Raw genomic sequence first — 19,802 nt, 5'->3', positions numbered from 1 at the left:
GGTAAGTCGCTTAGGAAAAATAGAAGAAAATTCACATTATTCGAAGGCACGAATATTCGAAGGGAGAGTACTTTCCCCTATTAGGTAAAATTTGGAAAGGCAGACATTTAATGAGGGAGTGTCAAGGTCAAAAGTGGTCTCTATTTTTTTATTATTTAAATCGATAGACAAACTATCTAAGAATATTACATATATATTTGAGTAACTTATTAGATGTATTTTCGAAGATACAAAGTCGAAAGCAAATGAACGCCGAGCAGATTTGCATACGCTCAAGCCCATATCCAAAACTTTTGAGGCGTGTTTTCTCCACTTCTCATTTTCTAAATTTTGTCGAATTTGCGGGAAAGAGTAAAAAAAACTTATGAACCGAATGAAATGAATAAAGGCTTATTCTCTTCGCCACTAAATTCTCTTCTAGTTGAACTAAAGGAATTGTTGAAAACCTTATTTTCCATTTTTTGCAGCATGTTAAAGTCAAAATTTTGTCCGAAAAATGCATTTTTTTTGAAAACCTTGAAAAAAAGTTCCGATTTCACGATTTTCTTTGGATTTTCTAAGTTTAACTATGAATAAATAAACGCTTTAGGGGATGTTGTTATGTCATATATCAAGAATTGTTAACTATATATCCTATGAATGATTGATATATACAACCTATGAAGGAGTTTCCAACGGTTTTCACTCCGGAGGTTGGTCATCAACACTAAGACGGCGGTGACCGCATAAACGCAAAACATATAATTACTTGAAAAGGACTCGAGTGTAAGCACAATAAATAAATAAAATAAATAAATAAATAAACTCATGATAATTGATTTTTTTAGATACTTTTTTTTCAGACAAAAATCCCGAGCTGTAGATTTCCGGAAAATAAGGGAGTACTGCGACGAGGCGCTCCATTACACTACGCATTAGTCCGCCATTTTGTAATACTTTTTTCTCGAAAAAAATTATTTAAGTACTCTAAATATGTATAAACATATACCAAAAATTTCAATAATCTCGGTCGTTTGCCTTCCCTTCCTAAAAAAAAATCGCGAAAAACAGCTAAGTTTTGGTTTTCTAATTGACACTCCCCCTTAATAGTGTTTACTTAGATGCAACTTTCGTCAAAAATAGCCTTTTCTAAAAAAAAATCTGACGTTTTTGCCTACAAGGATAGGGGAAATTGTCTTTAAAAAGGTATTTTTTAAAGAAATTTCTCATAGTGTGTAGAGGCCATAAGAAACAACTGATCAGAAAACAGGAATTAGGGTAAATTAAGCTAAAAAAGAGATCTTCTTAGTGTTTTAGATAGGAAAGGAGAAAAGACCAGGAATAGGTACAAAGCCCTGCACTCAAGAGCAACTCAACAAGGTTTTGGAAGCCTTTCGTCGCGGTTTCACTTACACTGTTTGTCTCCAATTAGAAAATTTTTCTTGTCTCCATTTGGATTAATTTGTTTCCAATAGAAACATTTTGCAATTGTGTATTTTTCTTGTATTTAAGAAGTTAGCAAATTATATTTAAAGAATTTTCACTAAACAGTAACATTCTAGAAGAGTCAAGGAGAAAATTAATGTAATTCTCTTCAGAAAAAATATCAACTTAATGTGTTGAATCTTCTGTCAAATTTAAAGCGTTTGGAAATGGTTTTGAATTACGACATTTACCCTACCGTAACATATTGGCGAAGTAGTCATCATACAGAAAATTCTAAAATGGTTTACCGGAGAATATATTAGCATATTTGTCACAGAACGATTGAATGCGAATCCGGTTGGTTTTTGGTTACCCGAAGAATTTCAATTTACACTGAGTGAGTGAGAGACATGTACTCAGTACTCAGTCTACTACTTTGTCTCCAGTTGACTTCTTACTATACTTTTTGTAAATCAATGCAGAAGCTTTCCTTGCCCTAACCGAATAAACATTGCTCCGGAACATGTATGTGTTCCAAAATGACGCAACCCAGCAAGCACTAAATGCTAATTGATTTCATTTAAGCTGAAAACTTATGTGTCAGGTGAATTCTTCTAACTTTAAAACGACACTCGCGAGGCAATGCTGTTTCCATATATTTGCTTAGCAATTCTGTTCGAGAACTGCTGACCGGTCAGCATATTTTTGCTGATCGGTTCAGAAAAAATACGCAGAAAACACTGCTTTTTTCAATGATATTCACTTAACAAAAGTAATGAAAAAATGTTAAGTTTTATAAATCTTCTCAGCCTTGATGTGAAGTATCCACTGTAGCTTTCCTCTTTAAGATTATTTTTAATTATTTTCTTTGATAGTATAATATTTTATTGATTTTATCCTTTTATTCTTAAACTCTGAAAATCAATTTTACAGAGGTCAACTTCAACAGTACAACTTCATTGGTGTCTCAGATAAAAAGCAATGGTATGTTGTACAAAATATTTGGTCCATGGTGACATTTCTAGTTATAGCTATAGATAAATCGTCGTTTATATTGGCAATTGTTGTAACTTCTTCAACACATTATAACAGCAAGATGAATAAAAACAAATAACACATCTTGTTATAATAGTAATTTTTAGAACAATTTGGAAATATACAAACTGTACAAGAATTGTTGATTTAAGTGATGAATAAGTTACGACAATAGCTGATGCAAGCGACGAAGTGCTAAATGGAATAGCTGTAAGTAGTTTTGTTTATTTTTACTCGTGAATTCTGTCTTAGAAGTGCAATAGTCAGAAACATTTAAACGACTGCATGTAATTCCATGACGACTCGACTGTTAGATAATTCAATTAAGTTGAAGGAAAACCCATCAACAACATTCGCATATATTGTAATTGATCACAAATAACACCAATCTTGTCATTAAATTATATATTGCACATTTAACCTGCAAGTTAGCACATTTAATAACCGAAGATAGAGATATCAATTAAAATGAGAAAATGTTTTCAATAGTTTGTTTTACATGACTATACAGAAATTATGAAAGGACATTTTATTCCAATATATCATTTAGTGAGACAGACTATTATACTTCACCAAATTAAAGAATGAACAAATTGCGTGCGGTTGAGTAGGGAATATTGAAAAAGAAAATCATCGATAAATTACAGTGTGAAATCGCGTAATAAATAATTATCGAAAAGCAAGTCAATATTATTTAAATAATGCTGATATTTTTTTGGGGTGCTGATAATATTATATGGAAAAATTATCTCTTTTGCACCAGCGAACAAATTATGTTACAAAGAGGTAATGGGTTAAAAATGAACTTATGCATATGGTGAACAATATGTAGAAGAGGGTAGGAAAAAAAAACTTAAATTATAATCCACTTAAACGATGTGAATATAACAATTAGTAAGTGTTATGTTTAAAGTGAAAAAAACAGCAACAAACAGCAAAAACATGATAAAAGAATAAATAATTTGAGAATGTGCGATGAAGAAGAGATTAAACATGGAGGAAAAGAAAAGAATAAAAGTGTCTTGGAAATTATTAATAAATGCTGTAATCTCTTCTCACCGCACACTCCAAGAAATACCCATGAAATCCACAAATCCAGATGAAAAAGAAGGTGGAGGAAAAAGAACATCTACACTTACAGTCAATTTTACGTTAAAAAATAATACTATCTGATCACGAATGATTTATTACATTTAATAATAGAGCGCTAAACATAATTCTTACTGACCGTAATGGCCGAAATACAATAAGAAAATTAAATTAGTGTGGCGCGGTGAGGAATTGAGAGATTATAAAATTAACTCTTCTTAGTGTGAGAGGTGGGTATTTGTATTTTTTTTACAAGTGCATCCCTCTCTAACACTATTCTTCTCACATTTTATCTCCTCGTTTTATTTTCTCTACAGAATCATTCCTTCATCTCCTCGCTCTTGGACATATGTGTGCATCAGAGAGCTACTAAAGCTCCTTTTGCTAATGTGAATATACAGTGGCACCCTTATAAGTAGGAACAGTTGGTGAGTAGTCTCACGAAAGCTTTAGATAGGCGTAAAAGTAAGGACACATAATTCGAATCGGACACATCCGAACTTTTCCCAGGAGAAAATACATTCGAAGATTAATTTCGAAAGCCAAAAAAAGCATTTTTTCATCGAAGCAACATAATAAAGGAGCACTGTCCTATGTCCCTGCATATCCGTCAAATAATTTCGTCAGATATCTTTAAGTTTTCTGCAGAAAATATCTACGCCTCTGCCGAAAATCTGCCGACAAATCTGTAGATATTCCTACAAATTTTATTTGGGCTTGGGACAAAATTCGTCAGAAATTTTTCCAGATTTTCTAACGAATCCTGGTGCACAGTCTGACGAATTTCTGTAGATATTTTGCCGATTTTCTGTAGATTTTTCTCTACATTCAAGACTTTCCAGACAGCTGTGCCAGAAAAGATGGAATATTTTTCACTGAAGTTTGCAAAAATCAATGAAGTGATTCTTGATGATTTCACAGTGTTTATATAAAATACAGAACACTGCGACGTCGTGTTATAAGTAGAGAATAGTGAAGTGGTATCTTTAAACACAGTGTCGAACAAAATTTCGTGTTTTTTTGTATCATTCGATTGGCGATTTTTAAGAAATTTGTGTTTTTGCTCGCAACTTTTTAGTTATCTAAAATGTTTAATCGGTAATGCATGTTAAGTAGAGCATACAATTTTCTTTGAAACTTCTACAGTTTCTTGATAAATCAACAATATTTTTGTTGAGAAAATGGAGAGTATGCAGATTTTCTATGCGGAAATTCTGCCGAGTATCTGCAGATCTTCGGAAGAATTTCTGCCGAAAATCTACAGATTTTCAGGCAGAAATCCTGCAGAAAATCTACAGATTTCCTCTGAATGTACTAGAATATACCGTTACAATTCAAAAAACCTCAGAGTAAAATCGGCAGGTAGAGCAATGAGTTGACGGGTAATCACTGAGTATATAACATCTTTTCCAGTTTCTTATTTGTTTCAGAAAATTTCAAAACATTGCACGAATTTTTAGTATGAAAATTCGGAATACTGTTTGAATTTTTCGAACATCAACGGAATTTTGTCAAAATACAGAGCTATCTCGAAACAATTTTGAATGATCAACATTATTTTGTGGTGACGAAGAGCTAGACGTTATTGTAATTTGTAATCAGACAAAATGCCGTCTAAATAGATTCCTACATTTCAACTTCCTTTCGAGATGGAATCTCATTTCTTATCTTGTCATATTCAAATATTTTTAATCAAACCACATACCATTAGATCCCAAATAGATTCAGGTTAACCCACGAGAATATTTAGCCTGAAAAATTTGGCAATAAAGATTTATCTCGCAATCTTGGGATCATCAATTAGAGGCCGCTTGCATAAATTCCCTTTACCTAATCCTTTACTGCCAAATTATACAGACTAAATATTCTTGAAGATCAGCTTAAGTCTATTTGGGTCCTGAGTCAATTTCGGTTACTGCCAGTGAAAGTGTCATCCCAAAAAGAAAAAAACACTTAAGGTCTTACCCAGTGTTTTCGATCTTGATGTTTGCATTGAGACCGAAAGCTCTGGAAAAGACTGAAAAAGTGGTTTTCCTTTTAGGGTGACACCTTTTTACTGGCAACCACTGAAAAAGCCTTAGTAAAATAATTGCGCTAGTATCATCAACGAGAATATGTATTCGAAACTTTCGAAATAAAAATGTCTCAATAATGTAAAATTGAGCTCTGCTCAAATTTGCCTATCTTTCCCACTTTCATTTTCGGATCACCGATCGGTGACCCAATCACTGATCGTGATTGGGTCACCGATCGGTCGTGATTGGGTCATGAAAGATCATGAAATTTTATAGTGAAATTTATTAGTATCTACTTATGTCAATAACATTGAATTACTCAGAGATAGAAAATGCATATGTTACGATAAAAACAACTCATGATAAATTCTAAAATAATGACAATACAGTGCTGTCTCTATATGCACACTCTCTATATGCACAGCTTTTGTGTCGGTTGCATTCAAAATCAATTTGTTTACATTTTGACAAAGTAATAAAGAAAATTATTTTTATTGATAACTAATTTTTCTTGTTTTTAATTTTCTTAATATTATTTTTTCTGTCTCATATTATATTTAAAAATAACACGGGAAATTCTAGAACAATAAAAAATGATAATTTATTAAAAGAAAGAAAAAAACCGTTGAGAATTTCAAAAAAAGTTGTGCATATTCATAGAGAGAACTGTCAAAAAACTGTGCATATAGAGAGACAGCATTGTATTAGTAGAAAATCTGGAAGTTACACCAGATCACACCAGTTCATAGTAAAATGAAACGTATTTCGAAATACTCTCTTTTAAAAGATACTTTAACCCTTTAATGACAAATGAGACACCGGTGTCCTAAAAGCGACATTTGAGTATAGAAAGTTGTTTTGTTCTCTAAATAGTCCAAAAATTCGTTTTTTATTTTTTTTTTTTGATACACCGGTGTCCCATTCGTCCTTAAAGGGTTAAGAATAAGAGGGTCAAAAATTTTTGGGTTAGGAAAAATCACTTTTTCTGATTTCTACTTTTTTGGGACACCGGTGTCTATCGTCCTTAAAAACTTGACCCTCTAAAGTACAACTTTACAGGGATAATATTTTCTAAGCTAATTATGGTTCAATAAACTAAAAAATACCATCCGTTCTCCATTATCTCTTTCAGTTTAGGCGCCAAGTGAGAAAATATAAAACTTTTTTGAAACTCTTTTGGTTTCTAAAATTCACATTTTTATTTTTCTCAATTTGTTTAAATAAAATATACAGAATAGAATGACATACCTTTCAGTAAAAAATAAATTTATTTCAATCAGATTATTTCAAATTTGTATTTTTCTTGAATTTGGAAATGTGTTTTTCGCACAAAATATCTTTTTTCTATATTTTTTCTCTGACATCTCACACAAAAGTCGTGATATCAGTGAAACGGATAGTTAAAATGAGTTCAAACCTTCAGAAGAATGTCAGTAAGACTATAACAGTTTTACATTTTAAATAAATAAAACCTTTGTTGTCGCAGTAAATGCTATTTTAGAGATGCTTATTCTGGAGTGACTCTTGAACGTTAGAGGGTTAACATTTTAAGGACGATTGGAGCACCGGTGTCCCATAAAGAAAATAATTTTTCCTGACTACTTAAAGTTATTTTTTCTTATGTCTGTACATAATTGTAAAGTAGAAGGTCGGAGGAATGTAGAATATTTTTTGCAAGTCTCTAGCTATTTGCTATGTAGTAAATATTTAAGCTCAAAAATGACGAATTTTCAAATTCTCAAATTCATAAATGATTTTATTTATTTTTTATACTTCCAATTCTTTTTAAGCAATATTTTTCATTAAAGCAAAAAATATTATTCATTAGTATTGTCAGGAAAATTGATTAAATTTTTGGGCTATTTTTGTCCCTATCGTTCATAGAAGCACAAAATACACTCTGTTGAACTTTCCAAGGTTAGACGTAAGACTTATCATTGATTATGTTTCTCAGTTTAATTTTTATTGTTGATTTTCAGTCCGTAAAGTGCCTCATCGTTAAAGGGTTAAGAGTAGGGAAGCTCACTAGTTATGATCGTAAGATCTTGAAATCATGTAAAAACCAATAAATCCATTGTTAAACAACCTAATGTGATTGTTAGTAAGCAATAATGCGACATTGAAAAATGCAATGATGCTAGTTCAAAGACGAACTCCTTGGCATTTATGTTTACTACCCCTAATTGTTCCTATTTAGATGGTAGTCACTGTATGCATAGTGAGATTTAACTACTTTTCTTGCACAACAATCGTATGCTAACTCGCCCATATTCGCGCCACGTTTGCTTATTGGATTGGGGCGGGAGTCAACGAGACAGTATACCCAATGTTGTGTATAATGCGAAAATACGTATACATGCTAAGTGTGGAGCAATTTATGTACCTGGTGGGATTGGGATGAGGAGGAAATCACTCTTCTGAATGCGCAAATGTGTTATGTCCAACAGCATAATTGAATGACTAATATACACATATATGCACCACCAGGGTCGTTAAAGGAGATATTTAATTTATTTTTCCCATTATACCACAAATATTCCCCTAATTCATGATTAACTCACACGAATATACAACAATTAAATTACTCAAAATTAATTGGATAACCCCAAATAGTTATATTACATGCCGTACTATATATCCTATATATCTGATGCAACACTGCTAACTGGCAAAAAAGGGTAAAATGCGAAAAAGAACTCCGAACACAGATGAAGCCAAAGGAAGATGAAGAAGAAGCTTGTAACATTACTGGAAAAGGATCACTTTGCCTTGAGGCACAAAATCAATTAATAAAAGTGGAATATACCTGATGGTGTTAGACTTCTATACAGGTTCCATATACACAATAGGGCAGAACCAACTCAATATTAGCTGATGCCTCAGCATTGTAAATTTTCTTTTGCATTATCGCAACACATCTTATTAGTTATGCTCAAATTTTAAATGAAATACGTTAGGAACATATGAAGATTAGGCCAAAGGCTGACATGTAAATTTTCTCTATAAAGTTTATTTTTTGACGTACTTTGATAATCTTGGTTGTGTCCTATCGAATGTATGACCTAAAGGGGCACGTGTTCGAATAGTAATCAAATCTCTTGAACAGCAGACCTATTTTGGGATACTCTGTGAAAACGATTAAGTTATCGTTTAAAGTGGAAAAATATTGTTATGAAGATTAAGGAATGTTTGTGTCTCAGCATTTCTAAAAGTTCTCCATTTTGCTGTAAGGTAATTCTAAACTTCTTAACTAAGTTCTGCACAAAAAAATTAGTGAAAAGCTTTTCGGAAATAATTAGCAGATAAAGTTCAAATTTGAGAATTTTCAATATTTTATTATGTATACTACAAAAATGTGTGTAAGCTATATGTAACCTGCATAACCAGCAATTTTTCGGAACCCATCCACTTAAATAAAAATAGACCACGCCCCAAAGAAAGTTCCTATAGTAAAGGCCTAATGTTGCGACTTACTTAATAGTATATATTGATCAGTTCGGGCTTTTAGCTGCTAAATTCTGATTTAAAAACATTTTTTAGTGAATTCACAGTTTTAAAGATTTATCTAAAAGAAGACGATAATGGGTAGGGGGAGGTGGGGCTAGATTTAGTTAGGATTACATATTGAAAAAGCTACTTTTTACATACTTTTAAGGCATAATGCCCAACGCACAATAACTTTTGTTTTGTAAACATGTTTTTGACATTTTAATGAGAGTGAGTGAGATCTAGATCTAGTCATCTCGCTCTCTCTCATAGGAAATTTTGAAAACATGTTTAAAAACAAAAGTTATTGTGCGCTGGTCATAATGAAAAATATAACAATAAACCATTTTCATATTTTACTTACCAAAATGGATTTTTTACTTACCAAAATTGACTTTTTTTACTTAACGAACTTACTAAGAACCGTTTTTCCCTATTTCTCAAGAAAGCTACACTTAGTCATAATTTCATTTATATCCACAATTGTTTTATATATCTAAATACAGTACGATAAATCCCCGCCTCCTTTAGAAATATGCGAAGAAGTAACGTTTTCAATGTAGCCCCAGTTCGATGTAGCCTCACATCCCCCTACTGAGTATTATAAGTGGTAAGAAGTGAAAATTTTGCTGAGTGATTTCAAAATCCTTCACATCGCAGTTTATGATTTTGTGAAATTTATGGATAATTTATGATAGTGTGATTTTTTTATATTCATTCTGTCCACAAAAGTAACATAAAATGTAGGGTTGTATAATCAGTGCTTTTGTTGTCAATTCAATGTTTGATGTTCGATCTTTAAGGCTTTAAAAAAATCATTAAAGTTTTAAAAGTTTATTCATAATTTTTATCAAGATTGTTATGATTGATCTTTCTTACGTGACATACACAATAAAGCACAGAATAAAATTATTGAATACTTATATCGTAAAAAAAAGCTAGTGATAATTCTTAAGTAGCTAGGTGTAATTCTTAAGTACATTGCAAATTCGGTGTATGGACAAACTTCAAGGGTTTTTTTATTTGGAATTTATGCTAATTTGTTTCAATTTTTGTATAAAAGTGTCTGAAAAACTTTGAAGTCGATTATCTCGGAAACTATGAGAGGTAGAGGCCTCAAACTTTACATCCGTTTAAAAGGTTTAAAGCCTCCTTTAGACTTGAGATGTGCGAAATTTCCAAAATTTCACTTTAAAATGAAAAGATTAGATGAGAAATGCACAGAAAATGCAGTTCGCGAAAACCTGCGAAAAATTCCTTGGAAAATTCCACGGTTTGCAAAAATCCGCGAAAAATTCCACGGAACTCTAAAATTCGCGAAAATTGCCGCGGTTCACGGAAATCCATGAAATAATTGTACCGTAAATTCATCTACTTAAAAGAGATCTACAAATAAATATAAAAATTATCGAAAAAGCACAGTAAAATTTCAAGATGATCTAAAAAAAACCGCGCTTTTACACATACAGTGGCGGCCAAAATAATAGAATCACTTTGCAAAGCTTAAATTTTTTAACTTTTATATTTTTTCCCAATTTGTTGATACAATCCTGAAGTAGAAATCTTCAAATTATTAGAATCGTAGAATAAGGGGCGCTTTGGCCACTAGAGGTCTGTCTATTTTACGTATATAAATACGATAAGCTGTCTATTTTACACAGAATACGTCAATAGTGAAATTCAGTTCGGCCAAAAAAAAATGCAAAACTGTCATTTATGGTTTCTAAATATGGCTTTATTTAAACTTTTTCCATTTATAGACCACATTCTTTAATTTAAATGAAAGTGGTCCTATCGTGTTGTTCAAACCAAATTTCACAATTGATGTATTCTGTCAAAAATAGAGACCTCTAACGGCCAAAAAAAATATTTATTTGACGTAAGGTAACTATTAAACATTTCTATATCAAAATTATTTCAACGGATTGGAATAAACAAAAATACTAAAGGTAAAATAGTGGTCTTTGTAGAGCTGATTCTTTTATTTTGGCCGCCACTGTATATCCGTATATCTTGAAACGCGAAAATTTGCGAAACAAGCACCTCTCATTTTCGTCATCAGGGATGCTCCAAACATCTACCCCTTTCAGACTTATCAGAGTAAGTCGACAAAATTGCTGATTACAATAGGTGTGATAATGTAAGAATCCAGGGACCTATCAACATTTCATTTTTCCATACGTTTTTGCATAGAGGCACTGAAGACTGTTGGCAAGTTTTTTCCTAAAGAGAATTGACTTATCAGTCTGATATATTTCGAAAACGTGCATTAAAAGCTATCTAAAAATACATATTTCATAATGTTCGCCGAAATAATACAAGAACTACGAGCAAATTTGTTTAAGTCGCGGTGCAATATTTGCAAAATTTTTACAAGGAAATGTGAAAAATATCTTCATTTTTATTAGGCTTGATGGGCCCCTGTAAGAATCACACCTAATAGTTAGAGGGGTGATCTAAAAGTATTCCGAAAAGGCCAATAAGTGGATTTTTTTCCAAATACTTAGGGTGAAGTGGGCCATCTTTGAAATTGGGATTTTTCAGCTATTTTTAAATAAAACTGAGCCTTATCGTGATATAATTTAGCTGCACAAACAAGATTGAAAAGCTATTATATTATGGTATGGCTCAATTCCACTTAATTATAGGAGGAAAATAACAATTTCAAAGGTGCCCCACTTCCCCCTACATTTTTTTTTTAAAAGGTGAACGAAATTTTCTGAAAAAATAATACGATAATTTAATACTAAAATTTTAAGATACTCGAAATTATTTGTGAATATTAAGCTGAAAATAGTAGAAGATTTTGAGGAAGAAAATTAAATCGCTTGCAACAACGATCAATGAAGTATTTATATATTATTAAATTATAAGGAATATAATGATAATTTCTACAACATTTATATTTAATGTGTTTATAATTTTCTAGTTAAGCAAACGAGTGTTACATAAAAGACTATTTCTTCAAAGTATCAGGGAACACAGGGAACATTGTGTACTTACGGGTAAAGTGTAGTGGAAAATTCGCATAATGAGCTATTACAATAAACATTCAATTTCCTGCTGGTAAAGTATTGCTTACAGCTTACACTGTTGCTCTTAATAATATTGTATTTTCCAAAGGCCAATTTATGCCTTCACTCTTTCTCGACAGAAATGTTTTTTTGGAAAGAATGACCCCAATTAGAGGACGTGCTACTTTACCCATGGAATTTTGCGACGCCTCTTGTGAATACAAAAGGCGGAGTCCTCCGTGTGGTTTCAGACACAAAATATGGAGATTGAAATACAGGGTGAATCAATTATTAAAAAAAAGCAACAATATAAAAAGGTACGAAATAATAATCACTTTAAAATGTCAGAGGATGTATGAATACCTTGCATCATTTAAATATATGTATTAAACTTATGATATCTGCTCTTAAAATACACTTATGATGTGTATAAGGTGTTATTGTTACTTGGTCAGAATGACCAGACACCATACAATTATGTTTTCATATTTTAAAGATTTCCCTTTTTATCACAAAAAATATCAAGGCAAAAATCTTAAGAATATTTAATTATCTAACAACTTAATAAAACTTTACTATCAATTCATGTAAAATTATGAGAATTAGATTCAATTATTCTTAGTTCTATGCGTTATAGCTTACATCATATCATATGATTAATGACAACTCCTGAAGAAATAACTCTTATTAATAAGCAATTAGGTCCAGAAATCCTATGGTAATTACAAATGATTGCTCTCAATATTACTTGAAATTTTTACCTACACATTGTTTGGCTTCGGGATAATGATGTGCATCCATAAAGAGTAAATCGAGTGATATTAAAACTGAAATGTGTTTATAGTCTACATTCTAATGACTTCTCTTGGATGATGCGAGTGAAGATGTAAGCTATTTGTCATCAGTTCAAGTTTGTACATTTTTTGTTCTCAAGACTCTCTATAGAGAACTATTAGAACAAAAAATAAAGATCTGAAGCTTTATTAGAACTAATTCATATTGAACTTTAAAGATTTTTCGTATAACGTGAAGAAGTTTTCATAGATAAATTTCCAAACTAGAGCTTCATGTCAATATCCACATAATCTTGGTAAACTTCTATGCAACACAGAGCACTTCACAAAAAAAGTAATTTTCAAATATGATGTTTTACGTGTTTTCCACTATATAGGGGATAGTGCGACAGTTTACTAATTTTGGATAAGACTGTTTAACAGAAAGATCATAAAAAGAAACAAATATTAGTATACTTTGTGTTATAGAATTGATAAAAATTATTATTAATTCTTGTTTTTCTTAATTCTCTGATACAGTAGACTTTAACCTACACTGAAAAAAAATATTTTGTAAAATTGTTCGAAAATGCTTGTGAATTTCTACTGAATGCTTATGAAATTCTCGTAAATCGTAAAATCCACAAATAAGTTCGTAAAACTTTGTATTTTTTCACAAACATCATTCATAAAATCAGGGGCATGACGTTTCCTATGTTTCCCATATGTTTCTAGCGTGCCGAAAAAACTTTTGAGTTTATTAGCTATTTTCTGTCATTGTAGAATGAATTAGCAAATAAAACAAATACAAAATAAAAGCCAATTTAATATAGAATAGGCAACTGAAAACCCCAATTTGGCAACCTACGTAGTTTTGGAGATATCTCGTGAAATGTGCACGAAAACAGGAAAAAATTTGCACTACAACCGGTCGCTTTTTTTCAAAGCTAATGTCACCCCCCTGCATAAAATGATCATTTAACAAGCATTTTTTATTCTTTTACATCCAATTGTTTATAAATTTTTGTTTATCTGGCAAAAATTTACGAACAAATTACAAAATTTTGCAAACATTTTGTTTATGTGTTTACGAACATTTACGAACAAATTTTTGTAAAAGTAGAAAAATGGCTTGCCAAATCATCATTTTACCCAAAAATGTTTGTGAAAAAAGTACAAACATTTCGTAAGTCCCCAATAGAAATTTACAGCCATTTACGAAAAATTTTACGAAATATTTTTTTCTGTGTAGTGAAGAATTTGTGAAGTTCTTCCGAAATGAGGAGAAATTTCACGCAAGAATGAGGCATTTTCTAAAAATAAATAAAGCTTTTATTGGATACTTGGAATAGCAGAATAGAATTAAATTATAGAATTTAGACCAACTAAAGGTGTAATTATAAACACTTTATGTGCTGCAGTGTTATAAATAAGTGTGTAGTTATTGTATAATTACTAGTTTTATAATTACCACAGTAATTACTAATTTAAAAATCATTGTAAAGTCCTGCATTGACTCTGCAGGAATTTTCATGAATTTATTCTATGGAGTCATACAAAACTGAAAACACAAAAATGTAATTTGACAAGGATTTCATCATGTCAAATGTAATTTGACAAGGACATTGACAAGGATTCAGTCTAGCAGATGAGTTAAACTAGCTCTTGACCGAAGAATTTTTTAAGGCTGCAGCAAAATGGTGAGTATTTTGGTAAAATGGTAAGTAAAAAAATCAAAAATGGTAAGTAAAAAATGCATATTTGGTAAGTAAAAAATCAAAATTAGTAAGTAAAACATCAAAATTGGTAAGTAAAATTTCAAAATTGGTAAGTAAAAAATCAAAATTGGTAAGTAAAACATAAAAACTGGCAAGTAAAATAATTAAAAATGTTAAGTAAATAAAACAAATTTGTTAAGTGAAAAAATCGAAAATTGGTAAGAAAAAAATCAAAACTGGTAAGTAAAAACCAAAATGGTAAGTAAAAATATCTAAAATAATAAAAAAATCTAAAATGGAAAGTAAAAAAAGCAAAATTGGTAAGTAAAAAAATCAAAAATGTTAAAATGTTTCACTGTTAGGACAATGGAACATTTTCTGTTTAGGAATTTATCAGTAACGCCTGTTGGGGCAAAGGGAAATTTTCTGTGTTTTCGGAATTTATGAATTTCACTCTTTGGGCAAAAAAACATTTTCTATGTTTTGGGAAGTTATCGGTGTCGCTTGTTGAGGCAAAGGAAAATATTCCATGTTTTCGGAAATTATTCGGGAAATTTTCTGTGTTTTGAGAAATTATTAGTTTCATCCTGGGGCAAAAGCAAATTTCCTGGGCAAACGGAAATTTTTGGAAAGTTATAAAATATACTTGTACCATTTGTATCATTTTTGGTTTTCTTACTTACTATTTTTGATTGTTTTACTTACTATTTTTGATTTTTTTACTTGCCAATTTGATTTTTTACTTACTTATTTTGGTTTTTTACTTACTATTTTTGATTTTTTTACTTACCAAATTTTTTTTAATTACCAAAATTTTTGTTTACTTACTAATTTTGATATTTTACTTACCAAGTAAATTTTTCATTTACCGTTTTTACCAAAAATGTTTTAGCCGTTTTTTAACACTAAACTAACCGACCATTTTTAGTCGTTTTTCCTAGCGCGCTCGGTCAAATGAAAGACCGCGGTAGGGAAGAATACTCAACAAATCCTTCTTTAAAAAGAATAAAAGATTAAAATTTAAACACTGAAAAATATACATATTACATGCATATTTTGAGAAATTCATAACATTTGTTGACATTATAGTGTTTAATTATGTGTTAATTTTAAAAAGTTTTTAAACCGGTAAATTTAACCGGGTAGGTCAAATTTTAAATTAGACCGGGTAGGTTTAGTGTTAAAAAATGGAATTTGAATTATTGGGAAAATTTCATTAAAAAAAACATTTTCGACGTATTTCGCACAACCTTTCGTCTCGTAGAATAAGTTGTAAGCAAGAAAACATAAAATCCTTCATTCAAAAACTAGTTTAACTTATTAGCTAACAGGAAATACTTGCGATTTTGATTTCAGATGAACCTACTCTGAAAAATCTTGTCCACCGAAAAGTAAGTTTTCCGGAAAAAAAAACAAAAGAAATCTGGTCACAATGGATTAATTTTTAAAATTTGTAAGTGAAAATTTAAGAAAATATAGTTTAAATGTTGTACTTTAATATGCTCAAGAGCTTAAATTAGATTGTCTAAATATGCTGAAAAAATAGAGAAAATAATGTGTTTTTTTTTAGTCTTCTGGATCTACGTAATCCCCTAAGCGTTAGACATTCAAAACTAATAAAGACAAAGGACATATGATTATTTAGGTTTACGGAATCTTTGTTTTTTCCATTTTGTTTTTTACACTTTTGTTTTTCTCAATTTGTTTTTGGAATCTTTGTCTTCGGTAATCTTTGTTTTTTGGAAATCTTGTCTTTCATATATTTAAAAACAAGTATATTTTATTAAATAATGAAATTACAACAGTGTTTTGGGAAGTTTTTGGTTTCGTTCTTTGGGGCAAAGGGAAATTTTTGTGTTTTGAAAAGTTTTCAGGTTCATCCTTTGGGGCAAAAGAAAATTCTCTTTTAGGAAATTTTTAGTTTCGTCCTTTGGGGAAAAGGGAAATTTTCTGTGTTTTGGGAAGTTTTTAGGTTCATCCTTTGGGGCAAAAGGAAATTCTCTTTTGGGAAATTTTTAGTTACGTCCTTTGGGGCAAAGAGAAATTTTCTGTGTTTTGGGAAGATTTTGTTTTCATCCTTTGGGGCAAAGGGAAATACCCTTTTGGGAAGTTTTTAGTTACGTCCTTTGGGGTAAAGAGAAATTCTCTTTTAGGAAGTTTTTAGTTACGTCCTTTGGGGCAAAGGGAAATTTTCTGTGCTTTGGGAAGGTTTTGTTTTCGTCCTTTGGGGTAAAGGGAAATTTTCTGTGTTTTGGGAAGTTTTTGTTTTCGTTCTTTGGGGCAAAAGGAAATTTTCTGTGTTTTGGGAAGTTTTTGTTTTCGTCCTTTGGGGCAAAGGGAAATTTTCTGTGTTTTGGGAAGTTTTTAGGTTCATCCTTTGGGGCAAAAGGAAATTCTCTTTTGGGAAGTTTTTAGTTACGTCATTTGGCGCAAAGAGAAATTTTCTGTGTTTTAGGAAGTTTTTAGTTACGTCCTTTGGGGCAAAGGAAAATTTTCTGTATGACAGACAAAATTTCCAATAGTTCTTACAAAATGTATGAAAGACAAGATTTCCAAAGACAAAGTTTCCAAAAAACAAAAATTTCTGAAGACAAAGATTCCAAAGACAAACTGGGAAAAACAAAAGTGTAAAAAACAAAATGGAAAAAATAAAGATTTCCGATCCCGATTATTTAATATGATGAATTTGAAACTTTAAGCCTCTGTTTCTAAATAATTACCTAATCTAGACCAGACATAGTTTATGTTCTGAAAAGGTCTTGACATCAGCTACAACATACTAAAATTTCAACCCAATCGTCAAGTCAAAATGGCGAGTTGATAAGGTGAATAATGGATATTTGTGCGTAACTATACCAAAATGTCTTTCTATGGTTTGTCAATTGAATGAAAAATGAAACGTTCAATCGATCTTAAAGTTTATGAATAATAGATCTATTTGTTTAATTCCAAAAAGTCATAACAAGATTATATCGCAAAAGACGTATACAAAATCTATTGATTACAGTATTGCTTTTCCGCTTGGAAAGAGCAATAAAAGTGATTCTCTGAGCATTTTGCAGGGTTTCATGGAACTTCTTATCCAAGATTTTTGATAGATTTCTATGATACATATAATATTAACTCTGGGTGAACGTGTTTCAGTAACAAATTACCCAAGCCCTTTGCTATTATCCTCAATCAATGGATGACATGGTTATTACAAAGGAACTTGATTGCGTCCTCATGTTTTGCAAATGAAGATTCACCGAGGAATGTTTCGGGGTGAAGGAAACTCTCTTCCTAACCATATCGAAAAGAGTCCCAAGGGATGCGATGGGTGAGAAAAAGGCAAACGAGGAGAAATAATGCAGAATTGAATTCTTGCGTTCTCCATTTATCCTCTGGACATTCTGGAAGAGGTGCAAAAGAGGATATTATAAGAACAACCGGAGAGAGAGGAAGAGAGAAAGATAGAGAGTGAATGGTGTCGGTTGATAATCAAAGGTTATATTTTCGGGCTTATTAACTTCGGCGCAGCAGGGCTTCACACCTTCCATCTCCCGCTGGGCGTGGCGGCGCGTTTACCTGATTTGACATCATCATTGATCATTATTATTACTTTATTTATTTGACGTCCGAATCCACAATTTCCACACTATAGTCTTTCCCTCGCAAGTACTCCCCTCATCGCACGAATGCTTATATTCCTCTCAAAGCATAATTGTACACACTCTCTTGGAAAGATATTTACCATCTCCTTCACTCCCTCATCCCAAATCCAAATGCACATTGAATAACTGACAACGTGTTTCTCTATATGGGAATAATTTCACGTAAGTTATTCTCTGCGGGCAGCAGGTTTCTTTTTGTTGAATTAACTACACGGTATTCAACATTATTATTATACATATTTCATCGCTGAGAGACAATTTTATTGATTTTTTGTCCATTTCATTTCCCCTCCGTTCCGATATCTTTATTCAATTTGAAAAATCTCAATAAATTAAATTCTCTCTACACAAAACCCAATCACATTGGCATACCACACAATAAAAACCATCTTAATTCCCTCTCTGACTAACATAATATATTCTCCTTGTACAACTTTACACACTAATCCTCTGGACTGGACCAAGGGATGATGCCAATCTGCAAAATTTACCTGTTTAGGAAATTCACTACTAAATCCAGAAATTCCATGGGTTTTTGCACATGAACAAGATGTCCAGCATTTGCAACAAATTCCAGACGAGCTTGCGGGAAGCTTTCCTGAATTCTAGGCAGATCTTTTGGATTAATATACTGAGAATCGGCGCCACCGATAAAGAGAATTGGCTTGGAGTATTTTCTCTCAAGAATTTCTGCAGGAAATTTCGCTATGGACGTCTCAACGTTATCCAACAATCCCTGCACATTGAATCTCCACCGAAAGCTGTTAAGAGATTATCAGGAGTAAATATACCTATTGATTTTATATATTACTCTAAAGCCTATACCTCTATAATTATTTATTATTATTACTTAGTATGGAATTTACACGTATTACTTTACTTAGCCCTAAAATAGGCAGTTATTGAACGTATATGCATCGTAATTATCACTACAACATAATTTAACAGGTTAGAATTTGAATTTGCAAAGCAAATTTTCTCAATATAATACAAATGTATTGAGAAAGACCGATTTTGGCAAGGGACAAATTAAGTTCGATAAAGGATCGCAATAAATCTCCAAAGAAATAGGGTATCTGAGCCTTGTACAATGGTCAAAGGAGTAAAAAAGCGTTCCAGCTTTCTAAATTACTCGAATGTAAGATGCAGTTGCTATATACCTTGCAAGTATCTTCGTATCATTTACCTGAAAATAAAATTCGAAACCCAGTCTCTTAAGGCGTCTACACATTGGGAGCAATTTTCGTCAAAAATTGCGTTTTTGACAGAAATTTGACGTTTCCCCCTGCTGCAGGGAATTTCCTTCAAAAAAGCAATTTTTGACAAAAATTGCTCCCAATGTGTAGAGGCCATTAGGGAAAAGCTTAGTATGCATGAGTTCGAAGATTTCGCAAAGTAATTTGCATTTAAATTCGCCGGTTCTCATCCGATTTGACCAGATAAATCACCCAAAATGACTTATGGCCTCTACACATTGGGAGCAATTTTTGTCAAAAATTGCTGTTTTGAAAGAAAAACTCCCTGCAGCGTTGTAGGTGGAAACGTCAAATTTCTGTCAAAAACGCAATTTTTGACGAAAATTGCTCCCAATGTGTAGACGCCTTTAGGTGTAATA

The 19,802-nt window shown here is 31.7% G+C and overlaps 1 protein-coding gene across 2 annotated transcripts in view; it reads right to left on the bottom strand.

Annotated features, from left to right (window-relative positions):
- LOC129803379 (protein ABHD11-like) overlaps positions 1 to 19,802 on the bottom strand; it is an 80,562-nt gene that overhangs the window by 56,815 nt on the left and 3,945 nt on the right. Inside the window, exon 3 of one of the 2 annotated variants that reach the window (XM_055849867.1) lies at positions 18,582 to 18,948. The exons of the other annotated variant lie outside the window; for it this stretch is intronic. Coding sequence (XP_055705842.1) covers positions 18,675 to 18,948 — 274 coding nt within the window. The 3' untranslated portion in view covers positions 18,582 to 18,674. Of the gene's footprint in view, positions 1 to 18,581; positions 18,949 to 19,802 lie in introns of those variants that run through there. 2 annotated transcript variants of the gene reach the window in all.

The sequence above is a fragment of the Phlebotomus papatasi genome, chromosome 2 (genome assembly GCF_024763615.1).
Source record: "Phlebotomus papatasi isolate M1 chromosome 2, Ppap_2.1, whole genome shotgun sequence".
NCBI classification, from domain to species: Eukaryota; Metazoa; Arthropoda; class Insecta; order Diptera; family Psychodidae; genus Phlebotomus; species Phlebotomus papatasi.
Note: the sequence above shows the minus strand (reverse complement) of the source record. Positions and strands in the feature narration are given on the sequence as shown.